Source organism: Phoxinus phoxinus (genome assembly GCF_949152265.1).
Source record: "Phoxinus phoxinus genome assembly, chromosome: 9".
NCBI lineage: Eukaryota > Metazoa > Chordata > Actinopteri > Cypriniformes > Leuciscidae > Phoxinus > Phoxinus phoxinus.
Window position 1 is genome coordinate 4,659,160 of NC_136884.1, and position 18,598 is coordinate 4,677,757.

The 18,598-nt window shown below is 37.9% G+C and overlaps 1 protein-coding gene and 2 long non-coding RNA genes across 3 annotated transcripts; 2 read left to right on the forward strand and 1 right to left on the reverse strand.

The window, feature by feature from the left end:
* Positions 1-230: 230 nt before the first annotated feature.
* On the forward strand, positions 231-3,227 carry LOC307004778. The gene is made up of 4 exons (XR_013799147.1): positions 231-370; positions 1,014-1,115; positions 1,431-1,528; positions 1,703-3,227. It is a non-coding gene; the product is annotated as an uncharacterized lncRNA (long non-coding RNA).
* Positions 3,228-3,517: 290 nt separating this feature from the next.
* Positions 3,518-5,435, forward strand: LOC307004777. Its single transcript, XR_013799146.1, has 4 exons — positions 3,518-3,741; positions 4,356-4,447; positions 4,764-4,861; positions 5,037-5,435. It is a non-coding gene; the product is annotated as an uncharacterized lncRNA (long non-coding RNA).
* Positions 5,436-5,798: 363 nt separating this feature from the next.
* Positions 5,799-17,653, reverse strand: lta4h (leukotriene A4 hydrolase). Its single transcript, XM_079624263.1, has 19 exons — positions 17,427-17,653; positions 16,343-16,473; positions 15,799-15,919; positions 14,298-14,366; positions 14,029-14,133; positions 13,884-13,936; positions 13,313-13,385; positions 11,686-11,826; positions 11,350-11,373; positions 11,157-11,227; positions 9,999-10,110; positions 9,612-9,756; positions 9,225-9,328; positions 8,765-8,835; positions 8,545-8,599; positions 7,792-7,887; positions 7,072-7,154; positions 6,894-6,998; positions 5,799-6,646 (listed from the first exon to the last, which is right to left on the reverse strand). Exons 1-19 carry the CDS (start codon positions 17,580-17,582, stop codon positions 6,526-6,528), a joined length of 1,836 nt encoding a protein of 611 aa, XP_079480389.1. The 5' UTR covers positions 17,583-17,653; the 3' UTR covers positions 5,799-6,525.
* Positions 17,654-18,598: the final 945 nt, after the last annotated feature.

An 18,598-nucleotide genomic window follows, 5' to 3' on the forward strand; every position in this document is an offset into this window, starting at 1 on the left:
TCTACAGTCTATGGTAACACTGCTGCAAATCAAGTCTACTTCTTTTTTATTATTATTGTTTGGCCCTCCAGTGGTGATTTGTATAAAATACACCATCGTAAAGTGGGATCTCTCCACTATAATACGACAGTAAAGTGCAGTTGTTCCTCCACTCCTCTGGGCGGCAGAAGCGGTTTCTCCTTCAGTCTGACACTTCTGCTGCTTGACAACATGACGCTTGATGACAATCACAACAACACGAGCAGATCCTGCAGATGAGAAGATGACAGCTCTTAATGTCACTTTAACAGCGCATATTACAGCTCAACTGCAAATAAAACCGACACACACACGGATAAAATGAAGGAACCGAGTGTCACGAGACTCACCTGTGAGTAACTCTCCGTATAAAGTCAATTTCTCTGATCAAATGACTTGCCTGCTCTATAGCAAATCAATCGCTAGTTGTAGCGTTACCTTTTTAGTCTCTGAATGAATCGCCCTCTGATATTCACTCTATAAAGTGTAATAAGAAGGACTCAGAGTTGATATTGCAGTGTTTTCTGGATTGGTGTGTGAGGGTCAGCAGGAGTTGTGTGTGTGTGTGTGTGTGTGTGTGTGTGTGTGTGTGAAGCTCTGATGTTCTCCTGTTGATTGATTCATGCTTTTCTACTTCCTGTTATGACTGGGATATGGGAGTAAAACACAGCCTTTAAAATGGTATTTTAATTCAAAATGTCATAATACTACAGGCATGAATCAATGAAGTAAAGAGAAGTGACTAGACACATTGCGTATCATTTCTGTAATCTTGTTCTGATGTTTGTTGGTCTGCAGATTCTTTAGTTTTTAGATCTATTCAGTGTTTTCTTCATTCTGTGGCCGTAAGACAGTAATTCAATTAAACGAGATGAACAGTAGATTTACTGATGTATAGCAGATTTCATTTTAGACTACTTATAAATTCTGATATTTTTTTTATTTTTAGATGTACAGTGTGTAATGATGTGTTTGTTTATGCCGTGACTCTACAGAATCAGAGATGTGTTGTGGAGTGTAAACCCGGCCATCAGAAGCAGAGATCAGAGTCGTGTGGACAGACATTCACTGTAATGATGGACTTCTACTCATGACAGGTAATGTATAATGTGTGATTGTGTGTTTTACTGTGATAAACATGTGGGTTCCCATCACTTTCTTTTTTCCCCTTTGAAAAGCAAATGATGGGAACCTAAATAGTTGGGGAATAAACACTTCATTAAAAGAACAGTAGATTGAACCAAAAGATTATTATTGATTCCGCATTCATACTATGTATTAAATATATATTTTTTACAGCTTTAGGACTTTAATTTATGTAACCGATTACATGTAACTATCGTTTAGAAATACAATTCTGATGTTTTAGTTATTCAGTGTGTAATGTAAAGTAATGTTTGTTTCCTCTCCAGAATACGGGATGTGTTTGGAGCGTCCGGTCATCAGAAGCAGAGATCTGAGTCGTGTGGACGGACGTTCCCTGTAATGATGGACTTCTGCTGATGGACGGGTAAGACTTCTCATGTGTGAATGAATGTTTGGCTCTAAACATGTAGGTTCCCATCATTTTCTTTATGGAGGGTCACACCTTTATAAAGCAAATGATGGGAACCTAAATAGGTGGGGAAGGGACGGCGGGCCAGAATTTTGAGTCTGCTAAATTTTTGTTCTTCATTGTATCAAGAAGCATAACCCCTGCTGGACATCGTGACGGGGTTCGGGGGGGACCCGACACGTCCCCATCCCTTCATACACACACCATTCACTCGTATCGCGGAGATCTGGCTGGGATTGAACCAGCAACCTCTGAACCCGTGAGGCAGCGCTCTTACCTGTGAGCCACAGATCTCTTGCTGAGACATGTGCAGGAACTTATATTTGACTTTTCTCCTGGATGAGGCCTGTGATTTTACAATAAATCTTGCTGAGGTGAGGATTGAACCCAAGCCTCCAGTGCAACCTTATCAGCCGAGAACGTGTGTTTATCCACTTGCACCACTGTGGCTTACACACTCATTACTGGCGTCTGGGGCCTTTTCTTTGATACAACTATCGATAACAATTTAATTTAAATTAAACTACCCAACCCTTCACACACACACACACACACACACCATTCACTCATATCGCAGAGATCAGGCTGGACTCAAACCAGCAACCTCTGAACCCGTGAGGCAGCGCTCTTACCTGTGAGCCACAGATCTCTTGTCTCAACATGTGAAGGAACTTATATGTCACTATTATCCTGAGAGTTTCCAATAAAGCAGTTAAAGAGAGATTTGATCCCGTGTCTTCATCACTCTCTTCCTCAGAGAGTGTGTGTTTATCCACTCACCCATCATGGATTTCAAAACAATAACTGGTTTTCGGGACTCCTCGTCTAATGAGAACAATTGAAAGTCAGCAATAGTGGGATTTGAACTCAGGACGCTGTGATTGAAACACAACACTTTCTCTCCTGAGCCGCTGAGACTGCAGAGATGAGGAGTGTGTTCAACAGGTTTGATCCAGAGCTTTGTGTTAAATGATGAATAACTTCAGCAAATGTGGGGTTTGAACTAGGACTTTCTGCCTTGAAAGGGAGACAACTATCCACTGAGCCACAGAACCTGTGATGCAATGATCATATTTTACATTTAAAGTTTATCTTAACGCATGTTTACGCTGGGTAAAATATGCTCATCACTGATTGATGACTCATTGACTACTCTGCAAGATTGTTTGTGTATTTATTTCTGGACAAAGTATTTCTTTAGATTTATTATTCAATTATGAGAAAACCAAAGCTACTCTTATGGAAATCTTTTTTTGTTCTGTTTGACATTGAAATATGCTAACTGATATATATAAGATAAATATACGCTATAATACATTTATTGTAATTTAAGTTATTCTTTGTATCAATCTGTGTGTGATTTTGTTGTCCTGTCTTCTTTTTAAATAAATAAATATATTGGCCCTCCTGTGGTGATTTTTATGAATTACACTGTTGCAAATCGAGTCTAATAAAAGGGATTTGTTCCTTCTGTCCTCTCTGTTAAAATACATTTTTAAACATGAAAGACCAGACTTTTTTTGTTTAAATGCAGACAATTGTATTGTTATCATTTAAGTTATTCTTTGTATCAACTGTATCACTATCTGTGTGTGAATTTTGTTGTGTCCTATCGTCTTTCTAAATAAATATATATGCAAAAAAGTCAGATCTAAAATTGTTTTCGCCCTCCTGTGGTGATTTATGTGAAGTACACCACTGCAAATCTTGTGTGGCACTCTACAGTCTATCTATGGTAACACTGCTGCAAATCAAGTCTACTTCTTTTTTATTATTATTGTTTCGCCCTCCAGTGGTGATTTGTGTAAACTACACCACTGCAAATCTATTCTTATATAAAAAAAAATGGTTTCACCCTCCTGTGGTGATTTGTGTAAACTACACCGCTGGAAATCGAGTGGGATCTCTCCACTATAACCCGACGACAGTAAAGTGCAGTTGTTCCTCCGCTCCTCTGGGCGGCAGAAGCGGTTTCTCCTTCAGTCTGACACTTCTGCTGCTTGACAACATGACGCTTGATGACAATCACAACAACACGTGCAGATCCTGCAGATGAGAAGATGACAGCTCTTAATGTCACTTTAACAGCGCATATTACAGCTCAACTGCAAATTAAACCGACTCACACACGGATAAAATGAAGGAACCGAGTGTCACGAGACTCACCTGTGAGTAACTCTCCGTATAAAGTCAATTTCTCTTTAAATCACTTGCTCACTTTATCAAATCGGTCACTAGTTGTAGCGTTACCTTTTTAGTCTCTGAACGAATCGCCCTCTGATATTCACTCTATAAAGTGTAATAAGAAGGACTCAGTTGATATTGCAGTGTTTTCTGGATTGGTGTGAGAGTCAGCAGGAGTTGTGTGTGTGTGTGTGTGTGAAGCTCTGATGTTCTCTTGTTGATTCATGCTTTTCTACTTCCGGTTATGACTGGGATATTAGAGTACAACACATTTTTTATTAAAATAACACATTAAAGCCTGTCATAATATTACTACAAGCATGAAACAATCAAGTAAACCTCAGTGACTAGACACATTGCGTGTCATTTCTGTAATCTTGTTCTGATGTTTGTTGGTCTGTAGATTCTTTAGTTTTTAGTATTCAGTGTTTTCTTCAGTCTGTGTCTGGAAGACAGTAATTGAATTAAACGAGATGAACAGTAGATTTATTGATACAGCATTACTGATGTCTAGCAGATTTCATTTATTTATTTTTCCAGATTTTATTGTAGATATACAGTGTGTAATGATGTGTTTGTTTATGCCGTGACTCTACAGAATCAGAGATGTGTTGTGGAGCGTAAACCCGGCCATCAGAAGCAGAGATCTGGCACTTGTAGACGTTAATGATGGACTTCTGCTCATGACAGGTAATGTGTATAATGTGTGATTGTGTGTTTTACTGTGATAAACATGTACTGTAGGTTACCATCAATTTCTTTTTGAAGGACTTCCCCTTTGAAAAGCAAATGATGGAAACCTAAAGAGGTGGGGAATAAATATTGAACCAAAATATTATTATTGATTCAGCATTCATACTATGTGTGTATTATATTTTTGTTACACTGTACAGCTTTAGGACTTTAATTGATGTAACCGATTACATGTAACTATCGTTTAGACATACAATTCTGATGTTTTAGTTATTCAGTGTGTAATGTAAAGTAATGTTTGTTTCCTCTCCAGAATACGGGATGTGTTTGGAGCGTCCGGTCATCAGAAGCAGAGATCTGAGTCGTGTGGACAGACGTTCCCTGTAATGATGGACTTCTGCTGATGGACGGGTAAGACTTCTCATGTGTGAATGTTGTTGTTTGGCTCTAAACATGTAGGTTCCCATCATTTTCTTTTTGGAGGGTCACACCTTTATAAAGCAAATGATGGGAACCTAAATAGGTGGGGAAGGGACGGCAGGGCAAAATTTTGAGTCTGCTAATTTTTTTTCTTCATTGTATCAAGAAGCATAACCCCTGCTGGACATCGTGACGGGGTTCGGGGGGGACCCGACACGTCCCCATCCCTTCATACACACACCATTCACTCGTATCGCGGAGATCTGGCTGGGATTGAACCAGCAACCTCTGAACCCGTGAGGCAGCGCTCTTACCTGTGAGCCACAGATCTCTTGCTGAGACATGTGCAGGAACTTATATTTGACTTTTCTCCTGGATGAGGCCTGTGATTTTACAATAAATCTTGCTGAGGTGAGGATTGAACCCAAGCCTCCAGTGCAACCTTATCAGCCGAGAACGTGTGTTTATCCACTTGCACCACTGTGTCTTTCACACTCATTACTGGCGTCTGGGGCCTTTTCTTTGATACAACTATCCATAACAATTTGATTTAATTTAAACTCCTCATCCCTTCACACACAACATTCACTCGTATCGCAGAGATCTGGCTGGACTCAAACCAGCAACCTCTGACCCCGTGAGGCAGCGCTCTTACCTGTGAGCCGCAGATCTCTTGTCTCACAGTGAAAAAGAATGAAAATTAAAATGAAAAAATTACTAATTGAGTAGACTAAGTCACTAGTCTAGTCAGACTAGTTAAGCTCAAATTTGTTTATAAGCTATTCAATTTTAACATTTAAGTATACTAGTCAAGTTAAAATAGTCACTAGTCTAGTTAACTTAATAAACACTCACTGTTCAAACTGTTAAATAGAAGTTAGCTTATCAAAATTTAAAATGTATAATTCAAAATGTATTGTTTATAATTGAGTCTGTGCTTAAGGATCAACTGATGGAAAGAACCCAGATCTTTATGCAAGAAATACCACAGAGCTCTTTCTAGCCTCTCTTTAGGAAGTTCAGCTGGTAGTTAATATGATACAGTTTATATGATAATGTTGTGTTTTATACATCTGTATCTCTCGATGTTGAGTTGTGGGTTCCCATCATTTTCTTTTTGAAAAGCAAGTGATGGGAACCTAAATGGGTGGGGAAGGGACGAGGAGTGAATTTTTTGTATATACAATTAATTTTAGAGTCCCCTGAAGAACAGTCCAAAAAGGCCATTTTACGATTTGTTGCATTGTGCAACTTAAAGACTGTTTAAAAAAAAAAAACATACGCATGTTGAGCCGTGTAGTAGAAATGAAATACATCTTATTATGTGCCATGCACCTTATTCTCTATCAAGACCATTTTTATAGGACAATAAGAGTAGAAACTTCTTGTACAGAGGAGTTTATTACAGAACATTAGTTTGACAAATCATATAAAGGGATATAGCAAGATATGCATTTTTTTTTAACACCAAACTGCATGATGCTTAAACTCAAAAAAAATTGTTGTAAGCCCTGAGACTGAAACCTCCATCAAGACATTAAAAAGCCAAGCAGAAAAACGCTCTGCACATTAACCTGATATGCAGGTCTGCATCTGAGGACTAAGCTGGAGCACAGAGACACTGCCTGCACACAAGACGGCCAGAAAGCAGCATTTTAGCCATCGATTTTCAGATCCTTGGCCACGAGCATCGCTGTGACGGGGTGCATTTCTCCACGGTGCTCCTTAAACGTCTTCACTGCCTCGTCGCTGTACTTGGAGAAGCTGTAAACTTCCCTAAAAGGGAAAGAGAGAGAGAGAAAGGAGGTCAGCAAGTGCACTTTTGAAATGCTCTCGACAATTAAAAACAGAAGTTTAGTCAATGAAATGTTTGGTTGCTCATGTCAGCAAGGAAATTACAAAACTTTCTGTAACATCCTGTTCCTTTTTTTCTTTTGGTCCATTTTCAACAAGTGACCCCACTTATTGCTGTTGTTGTTTTTGGTCCAATCATGGACTTCTCAGAACAAATTAATGAATTTACTTATAGAGCGGGCGAGTGAATTTCATTCTGCCCTGTTCTGAAGCCATCTTCAGCGCCAGGGGAACAGCTTCCTCCCAATGTGCCCTCACACACACACGCAACCACCTGCAGAAACACAAACAATTGACATGACATACGTGATAATCAGATCATTTAAAGAAACAGGTCTGCTGCTTACCTGAAGCGAACCTCTGAGTTCTTAACACTGTTCAGCTGGTAGACCTCCTGCATCTTCTTCACATGGGACAGAGGAAGCGGCTCCTGGTACAGGCAATGCACGGAGGAAACACACAGACACATTACAAGACTACTTCTGCTTTCTGTTCCTCTCTGTCTTTTGATTATGAAATGCTAAAATGAGTTTGATATGGTACAGCATTACTTATTCTGCATCAACATAATGGGGCATTACAGACTAAATTAAAAAAAAAAGTTCATGTAATTAAATCCATAATATATATCATACCATGTTTACATAAAACATTATATATATAACAGGTTTACATTTAAAATTTAAGATTTTATGTGTGATTTTATAAATAGTAACTCGCGAAAGTGAGTATACCCCTCACATTTCAGCAAACATTTTAGCACCGGTAGATCTACTCAAGGGACAATACTATAGAAATGAAACTTGGATATATTTTAGAGTAGTCAATGTGCTGTTTGTAAAGCAGGATATATTTACTGTCCTCTGAAAATAACTCAACATACAGCAATTATTGTCAAAATAGCTGGCAAGAAAAGAGTACTTTTGTGAAGGGGGTACTCTCTTTTGTGGGATACTGTATTTATAGGTATGTGATTTTTATCTTGCAGATTCAAGACAAAACAGGATGCAAACAATATATTGTGGTTTCTAGATATGATCAGGTGCCAGTTTTAACTTATTTAGTACCTCTTGGAGTAACAGAGCCACAAACTCGATGAGTTGAGGAGAGTTTAATTGCTTCACATCTGCCTCAGTGAAACTCGTAAGGTCCCCTTCTTTTGCCTAAAACACACAGAGAAAGAGGAAGAGAGTTCACGTCTTAAACTCAATGTAATTTAGAGAAGCTTGAAAACTGAAAGGCTTCGGTGTAGTATAAAGGTGGGGTAGGAAATGTTTTTCATAAACAATTTTTGACTGAAAACACTGGTTGAACTCTTCACATCCTGATAGCAATCAATAATAGAAGTTGTCTAGATCTAAAAAATATATATATAAAAAACTACATATATCTTTTGTGGAAGTCTCAGGACCAAAAAATGCAATGATAGGACATCCTACCAGCCTGAAAACATATTTCCATACCTCAACACACCCTGCTCTCACAGACAGACCACGTCATCAGCACGTTAAATAAGGCTATGCTGAGTTGTAGACAGTTTACATGTCCGCGGACTCGGTCAACACTATCAATGCCAAATAGAATCTGCAGGAGTCAGGTGGTACAAGTCAGAGCTCTAAGTTGTTTATGTTCATTATTTTTGTAATGTTATGTGCTTTGAGACACTAGGTAATTTAACGCCGTCTCTTGTAACGCTTTGCAGACTCTGCTCTGGAAGGTGGTGTGGTTTTGGAGATGCTCTGAAGGGAGGGTGGGATCTAGCTTGCTATTATAGCCTCTTGGAAGTTGCTTACCCTACCTTTAACAGGAGAAAGACTCACCTTCACCCATCTCTGGCACAGAGCAGTGCAGGCATCGGCCATAGTGGTGTCATACCTGTGCACAAAGAGGCCACAAACACATTTTTTTTGTGGACTTACCAGAGACATAATAATTTTTATTCGGGGGGTCATTTTGAATTCCTGAACCACACACGCACACACACACATTTGTGCGCGCACACACACACACACACATCCCAAAATGTGCTCTGGTGCTCACTGTGGTTTGACGGGGGGCATTCCTGGTGTGTGCATCCATGCATTCCAGTCCACTTTATTCAAGATGTCCACCTGACAAAGAGACAGAGACATGGAGCACAAACAAATTATTGTATAAATGGAACATAAGAGATGGCATGAACTTTAATTCAAAGAACTAAAAAAAAAAAAAAAAAAGCTAATGGGATTTTAATCAATTTTATAATCCAAAAGGAAAAAATATAGATACTTTTTTTTTTAGGAAAATGAATAGAATCTTATTTGATTTTCACAGGATATTAGTTTGATCCCATCATGAAGGATTCTAAATGATGAGACGCATTCCATTAGCAGTTCTTTTTTTTACCAAAAACCTGGAACGAATATATGTATGTGTATTCCTACCTTACCGAGCTTTACTGGGAAACTTGCATAAAAAAGATGCATGTATATATTCAAGTACATAGTGTATTAGTTCTCACCTTGTCTTTGAAGTAAGTGAACAGATAGCTCTTCCATTCCTCTGTGGTTACACTGCCATAAGCAAACAGCTGAATGTAAGACTTTACGAATCCCATGAAGACCTCTAATTAAAGGCAGAGAAAGCTTGTTATCCCTTTAATTATATATATATACATATAGTGTGTATATATATACACACACACACACATACACAGTATATTACACACACTATTAACATAATCATTTAATAAATATAATGATAAGGATTTTAATTCTGCAGCAGAATTACGAAACAACAGTCTTGTTAAAACAGCAGTGTTATGTAAGCTGCAGTGTTAACTCTTGTCTTAAAGTAGTTTTGGCACATTAAACTGGAAGAGGAGAAAGTATTGTGTGTGTGTGTGTACCTGGACCTCCCATCAGTTCCTCCAGATGATAAAGCAGAGCGAATCCTTTCTCATAGGGCACAGAGGAGAAGGCTTCATCCGTGTTCACCTCGTGCAGGTTTGGGACCAGGTTTGTGAGGACATTATTCTCTCCAAACTGCTTCACCTACAAAATGATACAACAGTGAATTACTTTACCAGTAAATGGCAACAGGAATTTACCAATTAGACATGAATCTTATGTCTAAAAAAAAAATTTGCAAGGTTACAAATATAGTAGTCAAAGTCGACACAGCACATGCATGCAAAGATTTTTTTCAGAATCAGAATATCATGTGTGTGGGATATCTATCTGCATAAGCCAAGAACATGTTAATATTTGTCCATTTTTCTGTATGTGTGACTCACAGACTCTTGAAGCTCTTTCCATCCTCCGATGCCTTTAAACTGCCTGAGCTGTTCACTCTCCATACACCTGGCAATCATTCTCTCAATATACACCGTATGACCCTCGTTCAACCTGCAGAGAAAGTTCACTTGTTACAGATTAAAGGGGTCATATATTATAGAAAACAGGATCTAGCCCAGGGCGGGGCGATTAATCGAAAAGTAATCGAAACCTAAATTCAGAACCTCTAACTGACGTAAAAGTCATGTCTCTGACAACGCGCATGACAAAAAAAATGTCTCTGTATTTGTTTTATTTTATGTCATTAAAGTCTTTGAATGTTCGGTGGTTCCCGTCTCCTCCTTCCCATAACATCTAACCTTGTTACAAACTAATGCGCTGATATATTGTGGCACACGAAAACTTAAACTGACAGTAGCTCGCACAGAAAAACATTCAGGAGTGCAGAAACAAATTGTCAACGCTGTGGTGTAGACTTAGATTTACTCGACTTAGAAACAGTTTTACCAGAGATGTTTCTACTTTTGAAGTAACTACAACCCACAGCTCCACAATTAATAGAGAGATGGTATGACTTATTCACACACACAATCACTCTCTCATTAAAATAAAATGTACTGGTAATGTGCTTTATCTGTTAATAACTGGTACTAATTCAGTGTCTGTATCTGATTTACAACGAGCAGAAATCTGTTAGAAATGTTACGACCCATAGACACAATAACTGATGAAAGTTATCGGTGCAATAGCACTGTGGGCAGCACCGTGACACTTTTTTTTAAGCAAACATCAAAGTTTGTTTCCTTCGATTATTTTAAAATCACAAAGATAAGAAATGCACTTTCACTAGAAAAAAAGTAACCCACCTTTAACAGTTGAGCATATTTACAGCACAAACCTTGTTAGTGAACCATGAGGGCCCAAAACATTTTTTCGCTCATTAATCGGAATCGAGTTAAAATGTTAAATTGATTGAGATTTTGATTTTAGGTAATATCGTCCAGCCCTAGCCATTTTGAACTAAAATAGTTCAGTGTACTTTGTAACAATGTTCTATTACAACCAAAAGAACTTCATGGGAAGTGGAGAATGGGTGCATATTTTGCATATTCTGATCTGCATATGCAGGGAAAGTGCACGCAATGTGTCAGACTGACCAGAAATGCTCCCAGGTCTTATTGGTCACCAGGTTCCCAGTCCAGCTGTGGGAAATCTCATGAGCGATGACCTGCAGCAAAACCATAAAAACAAACCATATTGACATTAGCAGAAGATAAGCGGCTTGGAACAAAGGCTCATTAAACTAAAAATGGTTTTAATTTGAAAGAAAAATGCACACAGGTGACTTACACCAGCAAGGGACCTGTCACCAGCCTGAAAAAGAGCACAAGAATGATGTTACAAAACCCTGTACATTAATTGAATGTGTCCTTGCTGAATAATTTTTGTACAGATATTATTGGCCCCACACTTTTGAGCAAGTGTATGCAATATTTGAATACATTTCTCTCCGCTTTATAAACTTCTCGTGCAGCTGAAGCGGAAGTAAAGCACACGTTGGCTCTGGTTGATCTGTTACTTCTAGTCTTTAAATGTGGTTTTGCATGTCTGTGTGGATGCATCTACTAACTGCAGAAGTCTACAGAGGTACAAGAGCATGCATGAATGAAGAGGAATTATACAGACCAGTACAGTAGGGGTGACAAATGTGAGGCAAGGGTTCTCCATGCCCCCGTACGGAAAAGACGGAGGCAGCACCAGGACATCATACTGGCCCCACACATACGGCCCTGCCAGACTCTCCGCCGTCTTCAACATGGTCTCAGTCTAATGAAGCATGAGAGTAAAGAGTGTTATCTTCATCGGTTAACCACATCAGATAGCAAATACAAGTCATGTGTGCTTACTAAGGTAAGTCGATACTGAGCGCCTTTACATGCACGTTCTTAATCCAATTATGCTTAATATGCCAATAATGCATGTGGCTATGCAAACGCCTTAAAGTCCAGTAAGTGATTTCTGAGAAACATTGTTGATATTTGAAATCAACCCCAAACAATCAAAGCCTTCCCTTCAATGCTCCGCCCCTAAAATGCACGAAAATGTCTCTTCATCATAGCTTGAAGAGCTATGACTTTAGCTGACACTACAACAGCATATCTTGCATTAGGTATGGAGCAGAAAGGCATCAGGCCTTCCCGTTTCAGACTCTCTAGCGCTGGAAAGCTTTTCTAATATTATGATTTTCTAATACAAACGAAGATCATAAAGATCTTGCCTGATCATAACCCTTCTGAAATTCCTCTAACCTTTTCTCTTTTGTAATGTCTCTCAGCTATCCATTTTTTTCTATAGTCTTTCTTCAAATCACTCTCTTGATCCCCCTCTCTCCTAGCCTGGTCCTACCATACTCTCGTACATTTCATTTGTACAGAGAGTCTGGCCGCTCTCCATTGACAAGCGTTAACTTCTTTGAAGGCGGGTCCTCTGTTGAAGTTTAAAACTATTGGATCTGCCCAGAGCCAGTGCACGACCTCAACGTCATCGTTCTCAGCCACTCCCTCTGTTCGCTGGTTGGACCGGTAAAAAATTGACCGGAGAAAACCCAAGAATATACCACAATCGCAGACGTAGTACTGAAGGAAAATGAAAATTGAGCGGAAGTACGTAGGAGGGCGGAGCCAGGCTACCTCTCTCCTCCCCCATCATGAGTGTATACACCCCTACTGCTGATTGGCTACACTTTATAAACAACGTTTCTCAGAAATCTGCACATTTAACCTGCTTTCTTTGTCGGAGTAAAGTCATAAGCATTCCGCTGGCATGTAAACATGTAAACCTGCGTTCGGTCGGCTTATTAAAGTGCGTGATATGAAACAGGAAACTTTGAATTTAAGCGCACACAGACAAAGCGAGCATTTCACAGTAGGGAAGGAGGAAATATCTCAAACTCCGACTCCCAAGAAATTCTACAAATATTTTCTCATCTTGTGCAGCCGAAGTAAAAGTGGTTCAGTCAAAATACTGCTTATTTATTTAACGTCACATGATCTCACATATCAAATAGAATACCTGAGCTCAAATGCACAAATTATTAGATTTACCAGGGAATACCTTGATTTATGTGATTCTTGTGAATGCATTTTATTTGCGTTGCCAGGTTATTGGTTTGCATGCAGTTAATTCAATAAGCCGATTTTGCATTTGAGAGTTATCAGCATATTGGTGTGCATGTAAACGTGTTCAATGTATTTATCACAATCTCTTCATGTGCTGAAAACCCAGAATCCTAAAAACCGAATCCTCATCTCACCTCTGTAAACTCAAACGCTGCCTCATCCACATACTCCTTCTCAGACCAAACTCTGGACCGGGGACCGATTTCCCTGAAAACCGCAAGCAATGATTATTTACACCTGATATGGAAGCTGTGCACAGAAATCTTAAATGTAAAAACCGAGAAGTTCAGAGAATGAAAGAATAATGGGCTTTTGAGAAGTGGATGCTTTCTTCATGCCACAGGCTGGTGTGATGTTCTTGGTGTGAAGTAAAATAAATGAGAAACATTTGTGTGCCCACATTGCAAATGCTTAAGTGGCCATATTCAAGTCAATTTACAATGTAGGTCTTTACTACACCAAATTACACCCTTTTAAGGCCTTTAAAATTGTGCCTTACTGTTCTTTTAAGACATCTAAATGGCCTCTTATGATTAGCTAACGTCTTTGGAAGTGAAATAAGTAACAATAGCCACAACTAAATGCTGAACACTGAATATATGTAAACCTGGAGGTCATATGCAAATATAAGCATGGTTGTGAGATCAAAACCATGACAAAAAAAAAGAAATGATATGAGGGGAAGAACAACAGGAAAAGGATCACCTGCTTTCCAAAGCGCCAACTACAATGGCAATGAGGTAAGATGGCATGGGGACCTGCAAGAAAGAAATAGGCATTTTTCATTTTTGATATATATTTTTAGATTTAGAAAGCAACTCTCTATTGAAGAAAAGGAAGAGACACCGACCGGCTGTCTGAAGCGATAGATGACCCGGCTGCTGTCGCTCGGATCTGGTTCCTGACCATCACGCAACGCACTCATCAAAGCCACCAGCTCTTTGGGGACAGACACCTGAGAAACAGTCAAATGTACCCAGTGTTACCAGCAGAGCAACTGTGGATTTTAATTCGTATGATTTAACTTTCAGTTTAGATTTTTTTTTAGATTGTGGCAAGCATTTGATTGCTGCGTCATTGAGTGTATGATTCATACTTTGAGCTTTTCATGCATGTTACCTGGGCATAATATGTGTGCTTCACTGATGGAGTGTCCTGACAAGGCACCATGGTCCTGCAGTGAGTGGCCTGTTGTGAATAGACAGAGTAAATGGAAAACAATCATACAATGGTTTAAAACTGAACATTTGAGATGTGAATTTATATATAACAGAACCCAAAAAAGGGAAAATCTCACGTAGTTTGCTTATAAACTGACAACCACAACTCTAAAATATCATACAAAAATATTGGAAAGTTTTAGGACTAAAAATATTATTATAAAACAGTGGTATTTTAGTATTATTGACCCTGTTTACACCTGGTATTAAGATGCGTTTTGGTCGATCGGCGGGCGGGTAAATGTATGGGCTATTTCAGATCTTTCAATCTAATGAACGAAAAAGCTCACGGAATTTACATATGAACGCAGAAAGAGACGACGGAAAACAAACGGAGATCAACAGCTTTTATTTCTGTTCTGAAAGCGGCAAGAACTACACCGAACGCTGAGTGTGTGCTAGAAATCAGGAATGGGGAGAGAACATTGTGTTTGGTACGTTTTCATCTTCAATCCAAACTTGGGTCTTTAGCCGATAAAGTTAAAATCCTGTCTAGCTAGTGTGCATCCCATAATCTTTACACATTAGAGTGTAGGCGGCCAAGAGTAGACAGTCTTTTGTGGCTGTTTGAACACATTCGACCACATGAGCGTTTACTACAAAGCAAACCGGTCTAATGTGTTTTCCACTACCTCTGGAAGTGGTCAAAAGTAGACACGCTCAAAACAGTTTAGAGCCCTTTTTTTTTAGTAGATCAACTGAAACTGAATGAAAATGAGAAATGTTGAAATAAGTTTAAATAAAATAGTTTTACTTTTTTATAGGTAATACTTTACAATAAGGTTCATTAGTTAATATTAGTTAACTTCCTTAGTTAACATGAACGAAGAATGAACAATACTTCTACAGCATTTATTAAATCTTAGTTAATATTTTTAATTAACATTAACTAATACATTATTAGTTAACATTAGTCAATGCACTGTGAACTAAGATTAATAAACAATGAACAGCTGTATTTTTTATTAACTAACATCAACAAAGATTAATAAATACTGTAAAACTGTTTTGCTCATTGTTAGTTCATGTTACTTAATGCATTAAGTAATGTTAACTAATAAACCTTATTGTAAAGTGTTACCATTTTATTTTATTTCAGTTCATGTTTATTTTATTTTTTATAGTTTTAGTTTTAGCACTGTACTTTAATTAAACGCACACTTCTAATCAAACAAACACTTGGTAGAGATAGTTTTAAAAAGGTTATATAACAAATGATAATGTCAGATGGGTTGTGGAATGAAGTAGCTCTTGATAGACTTGTGAAGCAAAAGAACAATGTAACACTTTGGGTTGTATTGCAAGATTGCACAAATGATATATTTTTCAAGGAAATTGCACCCATCTTCTCACGCACACACAGGGTGTTTGTGGACAGATGAGAGATGGCGAGGAGATACCTGGCACTGGCTGAAAAGGTATGGCTGTTTCTTCCCAGCAGTCTGTTTGGGGGACAGCCACTGCAGTGCTACGGCACTAGGAGACGTCTCATATTCAATCTCCACAATCACGTGCTGCCCACTGAAACACACACACACACACACACACACAGATAATTGCAATACAACTTAAAACGAAGAGGAAAAACTTTGTGCGGAATTGAATAGGGCTGTCAAAGTTAATATGATAACATTTAAGATTGATTATATACATTTTAAGTCTAAAAAAACAGTCATTAACTGCAGGAAGTTGCAAATTACGTATACATTTGATACATTAAATTAATTCCTTGCATTTTTTGTATTACTATAACATAGTTTACTTAAATATTAATCACATAATAATTCAATATATTTTTCTTTCAGGAATTTTTTTTGTCAGATTTAGCTCACAACTTTGCTAATTAAGTATTGCTTGCATTTGCATGCGCGTTTAAAGCCGCATTTATGTTGGCAGTGAAAATCATATCCGAAATAACTTTACAGAACAAGTTTGTGGCTTTACCGGGACAGTTCAAAAGGCAGGGTGATCTCTAAAGGGGATCCTTTAAATTTATGCTGGGCCCCCAATGCAAACTGTGCAGCCTGGCCATTTGCAGAAACCTTAAAGATCTTCAGGTCCTTTGAGTCCAGAGTCTAGAAAGATAGCAAGAGAGAGAGAACAGAATATATGCCTTTATCTGTTAAAAAATATATATGACATTTAATGATATAATAACACAAACTGTCTATTTACTTTCTGCTTACAGAACACCTGAATAGTATACCTGCATACAGATCCTTATACAGGCTGAAAGGATATAGTTTACAGAATATTTCAGCAAATGTGCATGCCTTTTGGCATTTGATAGAAGATATTATACTCAGCATGTCACATCTTGTTAAAACAAGCCATGGAAAAACATTTCTCATATTTGGTTGCATTGCACAACCCTGAAATGCATGAACATTCAATTTCAAGCAGTTTATACAAGTTCATATTTATATCAAAGCTTCTGACAAGTCGCACCTGTCTGTCACGCTCAGATAAAAAGTCCATCAAAGTGATCTGACAGCTCCTGAAATCAAAGTTCAGCCTGGTGCAGTAAACCAGGTACACAGTCCGTGACTTAATACACCTGATTAATGAACAGATATATTTGACATAATTGCTGCTAATATGACCATCAAAGCATATGCGCATGCATTTACAGAACATGATGGCTGAACAAATGTATCAAATTCATAAACAACAAACTTTGAATGCAAGTCATCAAGTTACGTGACGGATATCATCATTACTGTATCAAGTTCAGGTAAATATGTAACCTAGTCCTGATCTACAGTTACTGTATGACAGACAGTTTGGACATGTATCGCTAAATAACTAGTATCTATTTTAATTACTAGTATTACTAATTCAATAGCGACTAGCACCTTTTTAGGTTTGACTAGTAAAAAATATATTAGATGTTCCACTTAATCAGAATGAATCAAAGCAACAAATATATAATAAAATCGCACAGCACACTGACGTTTACTCATGCAGATGTGTGTATGTGAATTGCAGTGATTAAGTCAAGCAAACAGAATCAAATGAAAAACTGTACCAGAGAAGAGAATTTATCCTCCAGAACTTCCACAGTCAGGGCGACTTTCCCTTTGAGCACACGCCTGTCAAAGTCAACATGGTAAATGAGATTTAAGTGCTTGGTAGAGCACTTGGAGATGGAGGAGAACGAGCTGGGGTCTGACACAGGAGTCATGGTTGAAACAGAGAACAGTCAGCTCGCGCTGCCACTAGAGTTTTAACCATAGAGCGTCACGTGACACCGGCCGGTTAAACTGCATTGTTGGAGTTGTAGTTTTATATCCTGCTCTGCAAGAACGATTAACTACTGTCCTCTAGCGGCTGAGGGTGTTTGTACAACTTAAAAAAATAATAATTAAAAAGAAACAACATTGATGTCTGTCGTAAGCAGGGTCGTTGTATTATATGTATACGTATGGTGGATAATTTAAGTTTAATTTAAGTTTTTTAAAGAATGAGGTATCTGGGGGGAAAAACGTAGGTAACACTTTATTTTATAGTGACCTTGTTACACGTTTCATGTAGTTACAGCAGTGATAACTACAAATTACGCATAATTACATACAACTAATCCCAAACCAAACTCCAATCGTAACCCTAACCCTACATGTAGGCTACTTAAGTACATGTAGTTAATTATCATTACACAGTAGGCCTACTTTAATGCATAATTACACTGCAAGAGGCACACCTTAAAATAAAGTGTAATGCAATCTTACAACTGGTTACTTTTTTAAGGAAAATTATATTTTCTAGATCATAATGCTTTTATAGATATAGATGCTCTAGATACCATGAGATTTACTATTATATTAGTAAATATTACTAATATTATATTACTATTATAATTATTATTAATATCTTAACATGAATTTTAACTGTTAAATATAAATATATATATATATATTATATTATTGCTAAAAAAAATACATTAACTGTTAAAGATTGACGGCCGTCGTCCTTTGTAGTGACGTGTACATGCGTGTGTTGTAATGTCTTCATCCTCCACTAGATGGCAGATTATGAACAGACATTTTAAAAACAGGGTACTTGCTAAGATCATAATTGTTTTCATATGCCCCTTAAAATCTCATGTTTTTTTTTTGTTTTTTTTAAATCTCATGTTTGAACATGTTTGAAGTGGACAGATTCAGGCCTATTGATTAATATCAGCACTCAGCTAAATTAAAG